General features: G+C 42.5%; 1 protein-coding gene across 2 annotated transcripts in view; it reads left to right on the top strand.

The window, feature by feature from the left end:
- The window catches only part of LOC142256868 (sulfotransferase 2B1-like), a 120,926-nt gene extending 106,523 nt beyond the window's left edge, over positions 1-14,403 (top strand). For both annotated transcript variants that reach the window (XM_075328812.1, XM_075328811.1), the window contains exon 7: positions 14,060-14,403. In XM_075328812.1, the coding sequence (XP_075184927.1) occupies positions 14,060-14,184 (125 nt within the window). In that variant the 3' untranslated portion in view covers positions 14,185-14,403. The remainder of the gene's footprint in view (positions 1-14,059) is intronic.
- The last annotated feature ends 1,415 nt before the right edge of the window (positions 14,404-15,818 follow it).

Below are 15,818 nucleotides of genomic sequence, written 5' to 3'. Positions count from 1 at the left end.
AAATTGTTTAAAAGAACAGAGAGTCCTCAGTGGTTGATACCTTTTAATGGCTAACTGAAAAGATGGTAATAATTGCAAGCTTTCGAGACTACTCAGGTCTCTTCATCAGGCATGGTATAACACAAAATCTGAAGAGTCACGTATTTATACACAACAGGACTTAGAATAGTGCAGTAAAAAAAAAAAAAAAAAAAAAAAAAAAAGAACAAGTTATATGAAACAGAACTATCTCTATGGCAGGGGGACAAGCTGTTCTAGCCATAAATACTGCTGCAGTTCAGTGTGAAAGTTTTATTGTCCTTTGATAAGGGTCTGGTCCAGGGCTGTGAGACATGAGACACATTCATTCCTGCTCTGAATGTGTCAAAGGTCATCATAAGTTTGTACTCCCATAGTCTCCTATCTCTCTGGGACTTGAAATTTCCTTTCAATACCAGCAATTTCATGTCCATGATGCTGTGGTCTGGGTTACAAAAATGTTTGGCCACAGGTAGATCTATTCTTTTCTCCTTAATTGTGTGGCGGTGGGAATTCATCCTTGTCCTGAGCTGTTGTCCTGTCTCCCCTACATACAGACCCCCTGTTGGACATTTGGTACATATAATCAAGTACACCACATTGGTTGTGGTGCAGCTGAAGGTACCTGGGATCTTATAGTCCTGATGTGATCTGGCAATCTTTATCTTGTCTGTTGTCAATATTAATGGACAGGTCTTGCATTTTTTCTGGTTGCAGGGAAATGTTCCTGTTTTTGTTGGAGAGGATAGGGAGCTTCTGACAATGATGCTTCCTAGATTTGGGGGCTGTCTAAAACACAGAAGTGGGGGGTCTGTAAAAATAGATTTTAACCTGGCATCTTTTTGCAGTAATGGTTGTAGTTTCTGAGAGGATAAAAAGTCACTCTCAAGCTTGGCCATGAAAAGATTTGCATATTGTGGTGCCATTTTGCTTCCCATTGCAGTCCCAGTCTCCCGTAGATATATGTTATTGTCAAATGCAAAGTAATTATGAGTGAGGATGAATTTTGTAAGCTTGAAGCTTACAAAATTCATCCTCACCCATAATTAAGCTTACAAAATTCATCCTCACCCATAATTACTTTGCATTTGACAATAACTACAGGAGACTGGGACTGCAATGGGAAGAAAAATGGCACCACAATATGCAAATCTTTTCATGGCCAAGCTTGAGAGTGACTTTTTATCCTCTTGTCCTATCAGGCCTCTGGCCTACTACCGTTACATTGATGATATTTTAATCATCTGGACAGAGTCTGAGCAGCAGCTGAAGACCTTCCATGAACATTTTAAACAGTTTCATCCCACCATCAACCTAACACTCAACTACTCCAGCACGGAAATCAACTTCTTGGACCTCATCATTAAACTACGGAACAATGAAATACAGACATCCCTGTACAAGAAGCCAATTGACCATCCAACATACCTGAAATGGGACAGTTTCATCCAAAACACATAAAAAACTCTATTGTATATAGCCAGGCTATCAGGTACAATCGGATATGTTCCAACAGTACAGATAGAGACAATCACCTTGAGGGCCTCAGAAAGACCTTTTTGAATCAAGGCTACCACCCAAGAACAATTGAAAACCAGATTACAAGAGCCACCAGAATATCAAGAAACCATCTCCTACATTATAAAACTAAAGAAGAAAACAATCGGGTCCCTCTTGTAGTCACCTACAATCCACATCTGGAGGTGTTTAGAGGAGCTGCACGGAAACTACAACCATTACTCCAAAAAGATGCCAGGTTAAAATCTATTTTACAGACCCCTCACTTCTGTGTTTTAGACAGCCCCCAAATCTAGGAAGCATCATTGTCAGAAGCTCCCTGTCCTCTCCAACACCAACAGGAACATTTCCCTGCAACCAGAAAAAATGTAAGACCTGTCCATTTATACTGACAACGGACAAGATAAAGATTCCCAGATCACATCAGGACAACAAGATCCCAGGTACCTTCAGCTGCACCACAACCAATGTGGTGTACTTGATTATATGTACCAAATGTCCAACAGTGGGTCTGTATGTAGGGGAGACAGGACAACAGCTCAGGACAAGGATGAATTCTCACCGCCACACAATTAAGGAAAAAAGAATAGATCTACCTGTGGCCAAACATTTTTGTAACCCTGCCATAGTGGTAGTTCTGTTTCATGTAACTTGTTGGGTTTTTTTTTCGTTTTTTTTCTTTACTGCACTATTCTATGTCCTGTTGTGTATAAATATGTGACTCTTCAGATTTTGTGTTATACCATGCCTGATGAAGAGACCTGAGTAGTCTCGAAAGCTTGCTATTATTACCATCTTTTCAGTTAGCCATTAAAAGGTATCAACCACTGAGGACTTCGGTTCTTTTAAACAATTTTTTATCTATACTGGCTAACACGGTACAAAGATATATTTTACCTGTATCATACCAGTCTTTAAAATTAATAACCGTAACATGGCAAGATAAAGCAGAGGAAAGCAGCGACCCCTTAACCCATCATACTTATCATTCCCCCCATTGAACCCTTATAAACATGGTAATGACATAGAATAAAGAAGCCCCCCTCAAAATCGGTTATTTCCTCCTAGGCCAACTTAGTTCCTTTTAGTCACCTTTCGGTCTTTCCTCCCCCACCTCCAAGCCATCCAATGTACCCTTCAATTTTTCGGTATGATACCAGACTGTGTCCTTGAAAGGTGACATAATCCAGACTATCTCCTCCCGAGTACAATAGGCCAGTATGAATTTCTTCCATTTGTTAAAGTGCTGTCGTATTCTATCCGCCCTCCTTTCTGCATCCAATCCTTCTATTTCAAAAAGATGCATGAGCTGACCCAAGATCTCTTCAATCGTGGGGACCCTAGACTCCAACCATTTTTTAAGTATCGCTCTCTTGGCTGCCAGAAGTATCACATGTATAAGTCTGGGTGGGTTAGTTATCTTCCCTTTAGTATCGTTCCCCTCCTCCCAATGGTGAAAAAGAGCAAACCCAGGTGAGAGCCAAACTTCAAAACCCCACAGCTTTTGTATACAGCTTTTGATGTGTGACCATAATGGACTCAAATGGGGGCAGGACCACAACCCGTGAAGGAGATCAGTTCCACTACTCTTACACTTAGGGCAATACGTAAGCCTGTCTAGCTTTGTTGCTGATGGAGGGAGATTGAAACCATAAATTGCCTTGTGCATAATTCTAAATTGGGTTTCTCGACAATGCTCATTTAAAATTGATTTACGAAGAGCATTCCACCCTCCCCTAATTTTTACCCCCATAGACGGGTCCTCAAATTGTTTCTCCCAAGATTTAAAAAAAACTTCCGGGTGCTGTCCTATTAGTAGATCATGCATGGCTCCATAAAGAAAAGAGATAGATGATGAAGTTATTGAGTTTTTTACAAGACAATCAAAAGAGTTAAATACTACCTCCTGGGTCACATCATGCAATTGAGTCATAATACTATATCTCACTTGGTCATATTGGATTAGTTGGTTAGGCCCCAAGCCATACTGCGCTATAAGTTCGTCTCTACTCAACCATCTAGGCTCTGAGGTGTGCAAGAGATGAGCAACAGTCATTATACCCCTCACCTTCTACTCTTCAAACAGCTTATTGCTTGTCCCCTGCACAAACTCTGGATTCCCCCATATAGGCAAGTATTTGGATATTTTATGGGGAAGTTTGTAATTTTTCCTCAACGCCTTCCACGTTGCAATCGTGTCTTTAAATAAGGAAGAGTGCTTGATTTTCACTGGGAAATTAGCCTGCCTAGTATAAAGTAATGCCACCAGATCCCAAGGTTGTGCATAGTCTCTCTCAAGCTCCAACGCTGAATAATCCCTAGAGCCTTTAATCCAATCCAATATATATCTAGTCAAACAGGCTATATTGTAACCCCGAATGTTCGGCAAACTCAGACCTCCATGAACCTTAGATGCCATCAACTTCTTAAGCCCTATACGAGGGCGTTTCCCCCTCCAAATGAAGTGTGAAAAAGCTTTATTTAGCTGGACAATATCTTTATGTTTGAGAAGCAGGGGAAGTGTTTGGAGATGATACATTAATTTTGATATCGACATCATCTTAATTAGGTGGACTCTACCAATTAGGTTCAAAGGAAGGTCGTGCCATCTTTTTAGATCTTGCTCTATTTGGCTCAGAATGGGTGGATAGTTTAGACTATAAAGGGTTGCCGGAAGCTTACCTATTTTAACTCCCAAGTATGTGATATATGACTTAGCCAATGTAATTCCTTCAAAAGGGTTCTGCTCCCGTGTTTGAACATTTGTCCCTCCCAGGTATAGAAGCTCGCACTTTGACGCATTAATCTTGAAGCCTGAGTACGCTCCAAACTCTCGCAAAATTTGTAAAATCTGGGGGACCTGCTTAGCTGAATTCGAAAGGAAAAGCAAAATATCATCCGCAAAAAAAGCTGACTGAATTTGCCTATTATTTACAGAAATACCCTGGAAGATGCTATGTGTAGATAACAATCCTACCAATGGTTCCAGAGCCAGATTAAAAAGTAATGGGGAAAGGGGGCAACCCTGTCTGGTTCCTTTCAGTAACAGAAAAGGGGCTGACAGATATCCTGGAATGTAAACTTGAGCCTTCGGATTTGTGTAAATTTCTCTAATTTAGGTATAAAATGACCCCGAAAAATGCATTTCATCTAGAACTGTATAAAACCATGCCCACTCAATATTATCAAAGGCTTTCTCAGCATCTATTGTAAGCAAAGCGGGAGATTCTCCTTTCAGAGGCCGAAGGTTAACCCTATCCATGACAAGAAGAACTTTTCTAATATTTAGTGTCCCTGATCTTTTCTGAATGAAACCGGCCTGTGCTGGGGAAATCAGTTGGGGAAGAATTATAGCTAGACGATTTGCCATAATTTTTGACATTATCTTCATATCTAGGTTGATAAGTGATATGGGCCTGTACGAACCAGGATCCGTTGGGTCCTTCCCCTGTTTTGGGATCAATTTTATATATGCCCGGTTATTATTTTGGAAAGACGCATTACCGTCTAGTATGCTATTATACAGCTCTAGTAATGTAGGTAAAATCTCTTCCTTTACTGTTTTATAGAATTCTCCCGTAAATCCGTCAGGGCCAGGGGCTTTATAATTGTGCATGGAGTTAATTGTCCCCAATATTTCTTCCCTCGTAATTTTGGCATTCAGAAAAGTGCGATGCTCTTCTGTGAGTCGAGGTAATGTCACTTTAGATAAGAGATTATTATCTGGAAATTTGTCTCACTTTTCCGACGAATAAAGGTTTCTATAATACATGCCTAAAGTCTCAATTATTGTCTTAGGGTTTTTGTGTATCTCCCCCTTTTGATTTTTTATTTGGATGGGTCCCTGAGTTATAATCCTATTTTTCACTAAGTTGGCCAGTATTTTCCCTGCTTTATTTCCAAAGCGATGTAATGTAGCTTCTTGCATTGACCTAACTGTTTAAGACACAGGAATCTAGATTGCTTGCAAAAAGTGAAACAATTATTTTTATTAATTAAGCAAAGTACATTTTCATTTTAATTAGTGACATTAATATATTTACCATCCATTGAATGATGACCCCCATTGGACGATGTGTAATAACCTACATTACAAACTTAAGGAAGGAGAGAAGGAAAAGAAAAAACAAGAGAAAAATATAAAACTGGGATTACAGTATTTTCTATAAGTGTTCATTAGATATGTTCACATACAATGATTATAGTAATAACTAGTATATTACGTTTTGTCATCTGATTTACATAAATAATATATTGTGATCCCTTTACTTTTATCTTTTATCTTCTGTCTCTCTCTCTAAGCCTTATAGCATTAATGTTCATATTTGAATAGTTGATCATTGATTTGCGGTATGTGTTAGGTTACTTACCATTGGTGAGGTTATAGTATAATTATGATCTAAGACGATCGGGCTCAGGGTGTGCGCGCAGACGGTTCTGACGCGCCTCCGACATGCGCTGCATATCGCCGCGAACAAGTCAGCCGACTGAATGAGTTGGCATGGCGACCGGATGATACATCCGGTTTCCTTGCTGGCTCCGTGTCACATGACCGCTGACCGCATGATTGCGATCATGCGGCGTATGACGCGCTCGACAGGCGACGGGCTCGCGGAATCTGCATCATGTTGGTGGGCGCGTCCACAACAGCTGACGGTCCGCGCACACCTGCACCTGATCGGGGGATCTATAAAAGGGGACATCACTTTCTAATACATAAGCCTCCTGACGAAACCGAAGCGGTGAAACGCGCGTTGAGGCAGGTTTACTGGTGACGGACCCCGACCACGTGGAAACCCTTTAACCCTTACTAAACATGACTTCAGGTATGGACCAACGTATCAGTATTGCAGGCGTATTGCAGGTTTAACTAGTCTTCTCAGTACATCACCTGTACTTGACAACATATCCATGTGTGACCTGGATTAATTTTAACATTGGGTAGATATACCATTTAACCCAGTGCATACATTTTTTGCACATGCTTCCTTGAGTACTCATGTGCAGCTCTCAATTTAATGTCAGGATTGAGGGTGCTTACATCCACATATAAATAGTGTTACCATTAGACCATAACGGGTCGGTTGGCACATATGCATGATGATATCTGGGCACATAGGTTCAGTTTTTGAGATATTATTTCCCTGACAATTCTGCTGTTTGGTCTTAACTGGCATTTAACATATTGGTGGACTTATAGGGGTTTCTGCCTACTCGGGGTACATCACCATAAACTTTTAGTGTGGCTATACTATTTTCCCTCCATTTGTCACTAAACTATGGTCCTTTTGTGAAATGTCACTAATTAAAATGAAAATGTACTTTGCTTAATTAATAAAAATAATTGTTTCACTTTTTGCAAGCAATCTAGATTCCTGTGTCTTAATTGTAGGTATTAAGCCTGCTTTACACGGTACGACCGACTGTGCGATTTCACAATCGATCGTACCCGCCCCCGTCCTTTTTGCGTCACGGGCAAATCGCTGCCCGTGTCGCACAAAGTTAGTAAACCCCGTCACACATACTTACCTCTCGTGCGACCTCGCTGTGGGCGGCGAACGTCCACTTCCTGGAGTGGGAGGGACGTTCGGCGTCACAGCGACGTCACACGGGCGCCGGCCAATAGAAGCGGAGGGGCGGAGATGAGCGGGACGTAAACATCCCGCCCACCTCCTTCCTTCCACATAGAGACGGCGGCGGCCGCGGGAGGCAGGTGAGCTGCTCATCGTTCCCGTGGTGTCACACGGAGCGACGTGTGCTACCACGGAAACGATGGTCAACTAAAGTAAACGATATTATGGAACCTAACGAGCAGTACCCGACTCACGATTTGTGAGCGATACTGCGTCGCTAGGAGGTGTCACACAGGCCGACATCACCAGCGATGCCGGATGTGCGTCACAAAAACCGTGACCCCGACGATCTATCGCACGATAGATTGCCTGGTGTAAAGCAGCCTTTAGTCTTTGATGGGAATCAATTTTTGAGAATTTAAAGGGGCTCCTTATAGGTTAATTGACCTAACTGTTTGTTCCCGTTTTTCCGCCCACCCATTAAAAGCCCTTTGGGCTATTACCCATCTATCCCAATGGTCCCTATCAGGATGCTTTTGAAAAGAAGTATATGCTTCCCTCAATTTATGGGAGGTTTCAGTAAATTTAAGTTGAGCCTTTTTCTTCAAATAGGAAACATGTGCTATCGTTCTGCCCCGTAATACTGCCTTCGCCGTGTCCCATAATAACATAGGTGTGTCTTTATGCTGATTATTATGTACCATAAACTCCGTCCACCATTCCTTTAATTTCAAGGAAAAATCTTCGTTATCTTTAAGGAAGGAAGGATATCTCCACAGATGGAAGTCCGTTCCTCTGGGATAGATATTTGCTAGGTCTAAAGCTGGGTTCACACTAAGCGACAGCGACAACGACGTCGCTGTTACGTCACCATTTTCGGTGACGTAACAGCGACCTTGTAAGTCGCTGTTATGATCGCTGCTTAGCTGTCAAACACAGCGACGCAGCAGCGATCATAACGTCGCTGTGCTACATGTGCAGAGAGCAGGGAGCCGCGCTTAGCGCTGGCTCCTTGCTCTCCTAGGTACAGTACACATCGGGTTAATTAACCCGATGTGTACTGCAGCTACATGTCACAGTGCAGAGAGCAGGGAGCCGCGCACACTGCTTAGCGCTGGCTCCTTGCTCTCCTTGCTACAGTATACATCGGGTTAATTACCCGATGTGTACTGCAGCCACATGTGCACAGAGCAGGAGCCGGCGCTGGCAGCAAGGGCGGAGGCTGGTAATGAAGGTAAATATCGGGTAACCAGGGAAAGGTCTTCCCTTGGTTACCCGATGTTTACGCTGGTTACAGCTTACCGCAGCTGCCAGACGCCGGCTCCTGCTCCCTGCTCGCTTCATTTCGTCGCTCTCTCGCTGTCACACACAGCGATGTGTGTGTCACAGCGGGAGAGTGACGACCAAAAAATGAAGCTGGACATTCAGCAACGACCGGCGACCTCACAGCAGGGGCCAGGTCGTTGCTGGATGTCACACACAGCGACAGCGACGGGACGTCGCTGCAACGTCACAGAAAATGGTGACGTAGCAGCGACGTCGTTGTCGTTGTCGCTGTGTGTGACACCAGCTTTACACCACCGGGGCATGGTCAGAAATCACCAAATCCTGGATAGTAGCTGAGTGGAGCGCACGTACCAGGTTCCCTGAAATAAGAAAGTAGTCAATGCGAGACCAGGCGCTATTAGCATGCGAATAGTGCGTAAAGTCCCTATCCTGAGGGTGCATTAGTCTCCACGCATCCCATAAGGCCGTAGCACTTAACAGAGGACGCATAACTTTATTATGTCCGCGCGGTACATTTGGGGGGCCTTTGGCTTTTTTTCTGTCCTCTAGCACAGATACCACCGAGTTGAAATCCCCCCATTAGATTAAAATGGGCATGTTCTAAAATTTTGGCCTCAAGTTGTTGAAAAAATGATTTATTGTTTTCGTTCGGGGCATAAATATTAAAGATTTTATAAATTCCTCCAGGGATCTCCACTGAGACCATCTGAACCCTACCTTCCGTGTCCGCATATGTTTCCAGGACTTGATGTTGTAATCTCCTACTGACTAATGTAATAACCCCTGCTTTCCTTTTAACTGAAGATGACCCGTAGACTCCTCCAACCCACAATTTCCCCATCCTCTGCATGTCTGAACCTTCCAGATGAGTCTCCTGAAGGAGCGCAATGTCCGGTTTGAGGCGATTAAGGTGGCGTAATATCTTAATTCTTTTTTGGGGGGAATGCAACCCCTTGACATTCCAGGTGACTATTCTCATAAAGCAATGTAGTAAATTGAGATCCTGCCTTACGTTTACCATGTTTTTGATGCCCTCCCTTGCCAAAAAAAAAATTCAACCAATTAGACAATTGAACATAGTGCTCACTTGCAATAACGAGAGTAATAGTAATAATACCTCTGTATTAACTCTTCGCTACTTCACTTAAATCCAAAATCCCCACACATTTCAAACATCTCCCTCCCCTCTCCCCCCCCAACTATACCATAATACTTAGACTTCACTTTTTTCTGATCATTTTCCAAGCTCAGTCAACCTTATACTTGTATAGCATTTAACCAATATAAAGGAGTGTCCCACCTACAAAAGAAGAGAGAAAACACAAAAAAAAGTTCTCTCTCCTCAGATTTTTTGAATTTTTTTTTTTCCCCTTCACAGCGGTCTCTCCAGCCTAAATCAAAAACAGGTGTCCCACCTTGAACTTTACACATCCGACATTTGTCTCAGGTTCCCTTAAGTTCCTTGTTTTGTTGTCTCCGGTCTTTCAGGGAAGCTGTAGCGGACTTTCCAGAGCTCCCTTTGGTCACTCTCTGGTCCGGTGAGTCGTTGCGCCCTTGTCCTGGAGAATTCCTGAGGTCACGAGGACTGCTGATCCGCTCAATAAAGGCCTCTGCCTCCTTTGGGCTTGAGAAAGAATTGTAGGATCCATCTTGATGTCTGATAATCAACGTTGCCGGGTATTTTAACTGAAAGCGTATATTTCTCTTAAATAAGGCCGAGCATATGTATGAGAATGCCCTCCGCTGCTGTGTGACCTCTGCAGAAAAATCCTCGAAGAGCAAGATGCGCGAGCCATTCACCTCCAAGGGATGTTTCATTTTCTTGTACGCCTGTAATATTTCCTGTTTATCGGAGAAGTCCAAATATTTCATTATGACTTGTCTTGGGCGTCTGTTATTTTCACCCTCACCCTCCTTAGCGGACCAATGCGATGCACCCTTTCCACTTTTCTCCTTCCCGCTACTCCCAGGGTTGTAGTAATAGTTGATTCACACAATGTACGTAGCTCACCAACCGGGTATGCTTCAGGCAGGCTAACTATGCGCAAATTGCTCCTTCTGGAGCGGTTCTCCAGATCATCCACACGGTCCCTTAGGATCAGATTCTGCCTGGCCAGACGCATGACTATAGTATGGTCAGAGCTGAAGTCATCCTCTAATGTCAACATTCTGGTTTCCATAGCTGCAACCTGTTCCACCGTCTCATCAAGTTGGTTCTGTATGGCACTGAGAGCTGTTGCTATTGATGCTTTAATTGTAGCGGAAATGTCAGATAGCAGACGATTGGCGACTTCATCAGCCAGACGCTTATATTCAATACCCTCCAACATTTTGAATACATCCGGGGTCCCAGGGTATTCCTCCATCGCCATCTGATGAGTATTTTCAGGTGACTGAGGGACACTTAATTCTGTATGGGAAGTCACAATCTTTTTTTCACACTGTACACTGGATGTATGAGGATTTTGTGTTTTGGAGCTGCTGCGCAGCAGGTATCTTTCCTTCAAGTAGTGAATGAAGGGACGTAAGTTTTGACACTGATTTAGTGTGGGTTGTCAGACAAATCTTGATCCTGCTCCCCCTTTTTTCTTATTTTCACTTTCACCCCTTTCTTCCCCCTCCCCAGTTATATGAATTGTCAATGTCCTGTAACTCTGCAGGGATCTCTGTTTAAACTAGGAGCCAAAGTGCCTCCCCCTTCAATCTTCTTTCACTTTCTCCAGACTTTGCACTGGCTCTGTGTCTCTAGAAATTCAGCCCCTGCTTATGCACAGGTCTGGACAGTGATGGGGGAAGGGCGCAGGGATTCCCTGCTGTTTTTTTCTTCTCTCTACAGAACTTTCTCTTCTCTCTACAGAACTGATTGCTGCTGATATCTTATCAGGACTCCTGTGACTTTATTGTTTGCTGCCGGTTAAGTGATTAGTGCTGGGGGACAGGAGTGAGTAATCTCTGCATCATAGGTAAGCCCACAGCTGTGCCCTGCTCTCCGTGCACGGATCTGATTTATTATTGCATGGCCTGCTCCGGCGCCATCTTTATCACGCTGACAGATCTTGAGAGGGAGGGGGGGGGGAGCGAAATTTACCGTTGCTGCTTCAGATCAATGTCTCCACGGCTCCTCATTAGCTTCCCTGCATAACGCAGCTTCACTCACCGATCATATGGAGCGGGGGAGGCTGGTGGGTTATCCGGTATATATGTCAGGGCTGCAGGTAATGACGGAGCTCAGGCGCCCTGCGTCCTACATGATCAGGGCAGGATCCGGAAGTCTCTCCTGTAGCTTTTAATGAGTTCCTGGATCCTGGATGAAGGTATATTTGACCATTCCTGTTAACAAAAAAATTTCAGTTCAGTTAAGTTTGATGGTCGCCGAGCATGGACAGCACGCTTCAAATCATCCCACAGATTTTCAATGATATTCAGGTCTGGGGTCTGGGATGGGCATTCCAGAACATTGTAATTGTTCCTCTGCATGAATGCCTGAGTAGATTTGGAGCGGTGTTTTGGATCATTGTCTTGCTGAAATATCCATCCCCTGCGTAACTTCAACTTCGTCACTGATTCTTGCACATTATTGTCAAGAATCTGCTGATACTGAGTTGAATCCATGCGACTCTCAACTTTAACAAGATTCCCGGTGCTGGCATTGCCCACACAGCCCCAAAGCATGATGGAACCTCCACCAAATTTTAATGTGGGTAGCAAGTACTTTTCTTGGAATGCCGTGTTTTTTGCCTCCATGCATAATACCTTTTTGTATGACCAAACAGCTCAATCTTTGTTTCATCAGTCCACAGGACCTTCTTCCAAAATGTAACTGGCTTGTCCAAATATGCATTTGCATACTTCAGGCGACTCTGTTTGTGGCGTGCTTGCAGAAATGGCTTCTTTCGCATCACTCTCCCATACAGCTTCTCCTTGTGCAACGTGCGCTGTATTGTTGACCAATGCACATTGACACCATCTGCAGCAAGATGATGCTGCAGGTCTTTGGAAATGGTCTGTGGATTGTCCTTGACTGTTCTCACCATTCTTCTTCTCTGCCTTTCTGATATTTTTCTTGGCCTGCCACTTCTGGGCTTAACAAGAACTGTACCTGTGTTCTTCCATTTCCTTACTATGTTCCTCACAGTGGAAACTGACAGTTTAAATCTGTGAGACAACTTTTTGTATCCTTCCCCTGAACAACTATGTTGAATAATCTTTGTTTTCAGATCATTTGAGAGTTGTTTTGAGGAGCCCATGATGCCACTCTTCATAGGAGATCAAATAGGAGAACAACTTGCAAGTGGCCACCTTAAATACCTTTTCTCATGAGTGGACACACCTGCCTATGAAGTTCAAAGCTCAATGAGGTTACAAAACCAATTTAGTGGTTTAGTAAGTCAGTAAAAAGTAGTTAGGAGTGTTCAAATCAAGAAATTGATAAGGGTGCCCATACTTTTGCACAGGTCAAATTTTGTTTAAATGCGGATTGCACATTTTCTGTTAGTACAATAAACCTCATTTCAATCCAGAAATATTACTCAGTCCATCAGTTATTAGATATATGAAACTGAAATAGCTGTTGCAAAAACCCAAATTGTTATAAGAAAAAAAGGTTAACATTAATAGGGGTGCCCAAACGTTTTCATATGACTGTAAGCCTGTATGAAATCTTATACTATTACCTTCATTATTATACTTCAATCTTGTATTCCATTCTTTCAATCCCATTTATAGATCCCTTTGTTTGCTCAGATATATGTCACGGGTGCCCAGGGACCACAGGATAACCTATGCTGGCCCTAAGGCTGGGGATCCTCACTCAAGGAGACACCCTTAAATTTAGGGAGGTCTGGGCCCCTAACCTGGCCCTAACTCCTGTCCTAGCCCCCACCTACGCTTGAGGGGTGAGCCAGGACCGTAAACACCAATCCCACAACCAAACATGGACAGGGTAAAACGACAACGCTTACACACGGCAAGCACACCCAAAAGGAGCCACTAAAGTGCACAAGGGGAAACAACATAAAAGGGGGAAAGAAAACAGACTACTGGGAAACTCCCATACTGTACAACCAGCACACCCCGAACTGCTGCAGCCTACACCAATGCTGCAGCCAACAAAGCAGAACAGAGAGAGGGTTTCTCCAGCTACTTTCTTCTCCTGGCCAAGCTAATGAATAAAAATAACCGGCACCATCTGCTGGAAGTAGAGGGTATATATATATATATATATATATATATATATATATATATATAGGGCCGGGGAGTGCTCCAAACCAGAAACACCTGACCAGGAGTCAGGAACTACTGGAAGGTAAACTGACATTAACCCTCTCCTCCTCAAAGGAAAGCCAATTCATTTAATCAGCAGAGTCTCACAAGGTAAAGTGAGGCTCTGACCCAGAACCTGTCACAAAACTCAACAGAGAAGACCATGCCAATATACTTGCGGAAAGTATTGATTTAATGCAGAAACATGCAGCTTAGATTAATGTGATAAAATTGTTTTTGACTTTATCTCATTTTATCGTGCTACATTCCCAGCTTTTTTAGTTTTCCTATTTCCTACGTATTGTCTTTTGTGAATAATATTATAAGGCTTACTATCTGCAGATCACAGATCTCTTGAAGATGAAATAAGATATTTTGTCACCACTTGTGATTTATTACAGGAATAGTCGGAGACTGGAAAAACAATTTTACTGTGGCTCAAAATGAATATTTTGACAAGATCTACAAATCAGAAATGCAGGACTGCAGTGTGAAATTTCCTTGGGATACAAGCATACAGGAATAACTGGGCTTTGCCAGCTGACCAAGTGTTCTAAATTCCATATATTTACTAAACGGTGATGATCACTGGTTAGAAATTAACATTTTTATACATGACCAACACAGTTTTACAAATTCATTGTTTTTTGATGAATGATCTAGTAAAGGATATTGATGTTTTCCGAATGTAATGCCTGTACTGAGCTAATGTATAATGAAAATAAATATATTGCATTTCATTGGATTCCATGATTGCATGTTTCTATATAATGAAACTTTACAGCTAACTGGTTTGGTTCATGCAACTGGTGGCTACTAATAGCAGACTTGTGCTGTATAGATTTTATTACATAGGACATAGGATGAAAAAAGACCAAGTTCTTGATGGAAGTGCCTCTACTTGTTTATAGATGATGCACCATACCAAACATATCCAATAGACACATGAACAAACATGCACAGCCTTATTTTATTTAAAATGACTGCTTCAAACTACAAGTGACTGGCTAGGGATTGGTAACAGGCGACAGTGAAGGCTGTTTTTAAAGACGTGATAAGAAAAAAACATTTTGGTACTGTGTTAGCCAGTTGAAAAATGATTGATTGCTCTCAGTGAAAGAAACTAAATTATAATCTTGTAGTTGTGATACCTTTTAATGGCTAACTAAAATAAAATAAAATGGTGTTACAAAGCAAGCTTTCAAGACTTCTCAGGTCTCTTCATCAGTCACGGTATGACAAATATATACACAAACAGGGCAGAGGTTGGTATAATTAAAGTACATTTAACTAAATAAACATTGACCTTAGGGAGAGAATCCTTAATTAGCTTTGATTAGCAGTGTGAAAGTTTTATTGTCCCAATATCCCTGTAGGATCAGAAGTCTGGTGCCCTCAGTCTCTGGAGCAGACTTCTCAGATTTTGTAGTGGGTTATAAATCCTCCTGACTGGGTGAGTCCTGTGTGGAGAGAGTTAAACATTGTAATGAATTTATATTCCCAGACCCTTCGATGATCCTGTGACCTGAAGTTGCCTTTTAATATGACATCTTTCATGTGGTTTATGTTGTGTCTTGGAGCACAGAAATGTTTGGCCACAGGTAAATGTTTTTTTTGTCTGTAATTGGGTGACAGTAAGCCTTCATCCATGCTCTCAGTCTCTGTCCTGTTTCTCCAACATAGAGACCCCCAATAGGACATAGAGACCCCCAATAGGACATATATTGCACAGGATTAAGTACACCACATTGGAGAAGGAACATGTGTATGTCCCAGGGATCTTATAGTCCTTCTGTGTGTTAGGGATCTGTATCTGGTCTTTTGTCTCTACAAGAAAGCAGGATTTGCAGCTCTTCACATGCAGGGATAGTACGTCTGGTGGTGACCTACAGACCACAGTTTGAGGTACTGAGAAGAACGGCCAAGAAACTTTACCACATTCTACACAAGGATGACTGGTTAAAAACAATATTCAAAGATCCTCCATTGCTGGGCTACAGCAACCTCCTAATTTAAGAAGCATCATGCTCCGAAGCTTAATGCCCTCAGACACACCAAGAGGAACGTATCACTTACCTATTTGTTTTTTTGAAATCTTTTTTATCTTTATTGTTCACAGTGTGGCACCACTGAGTACTGCACCCATGCTGTGACAGTACT

The sequence above is a fragment of the Anomaloglossus baeobatrachus genome, chromosome 11 (genome assembly GCF_048569485.1).
Source record: "Anomaloglossus baeobatrachus isolate aAnoBae1 chromosome 11, aAnoBae1.hap1, whole genome shotgun sequence".
Classification (NCBI taxonomy): Eukaryota; Metazoa; Chordata; class Amphibia; order Anura; family Aromobatidae; genus Anomaloglossus; species Anomaloglossus baeobatrachus.
Note: the sequence above shows the minus strand (reverse complement) of the source record. Positions and strands in the feature narration are given on the sequence as shown.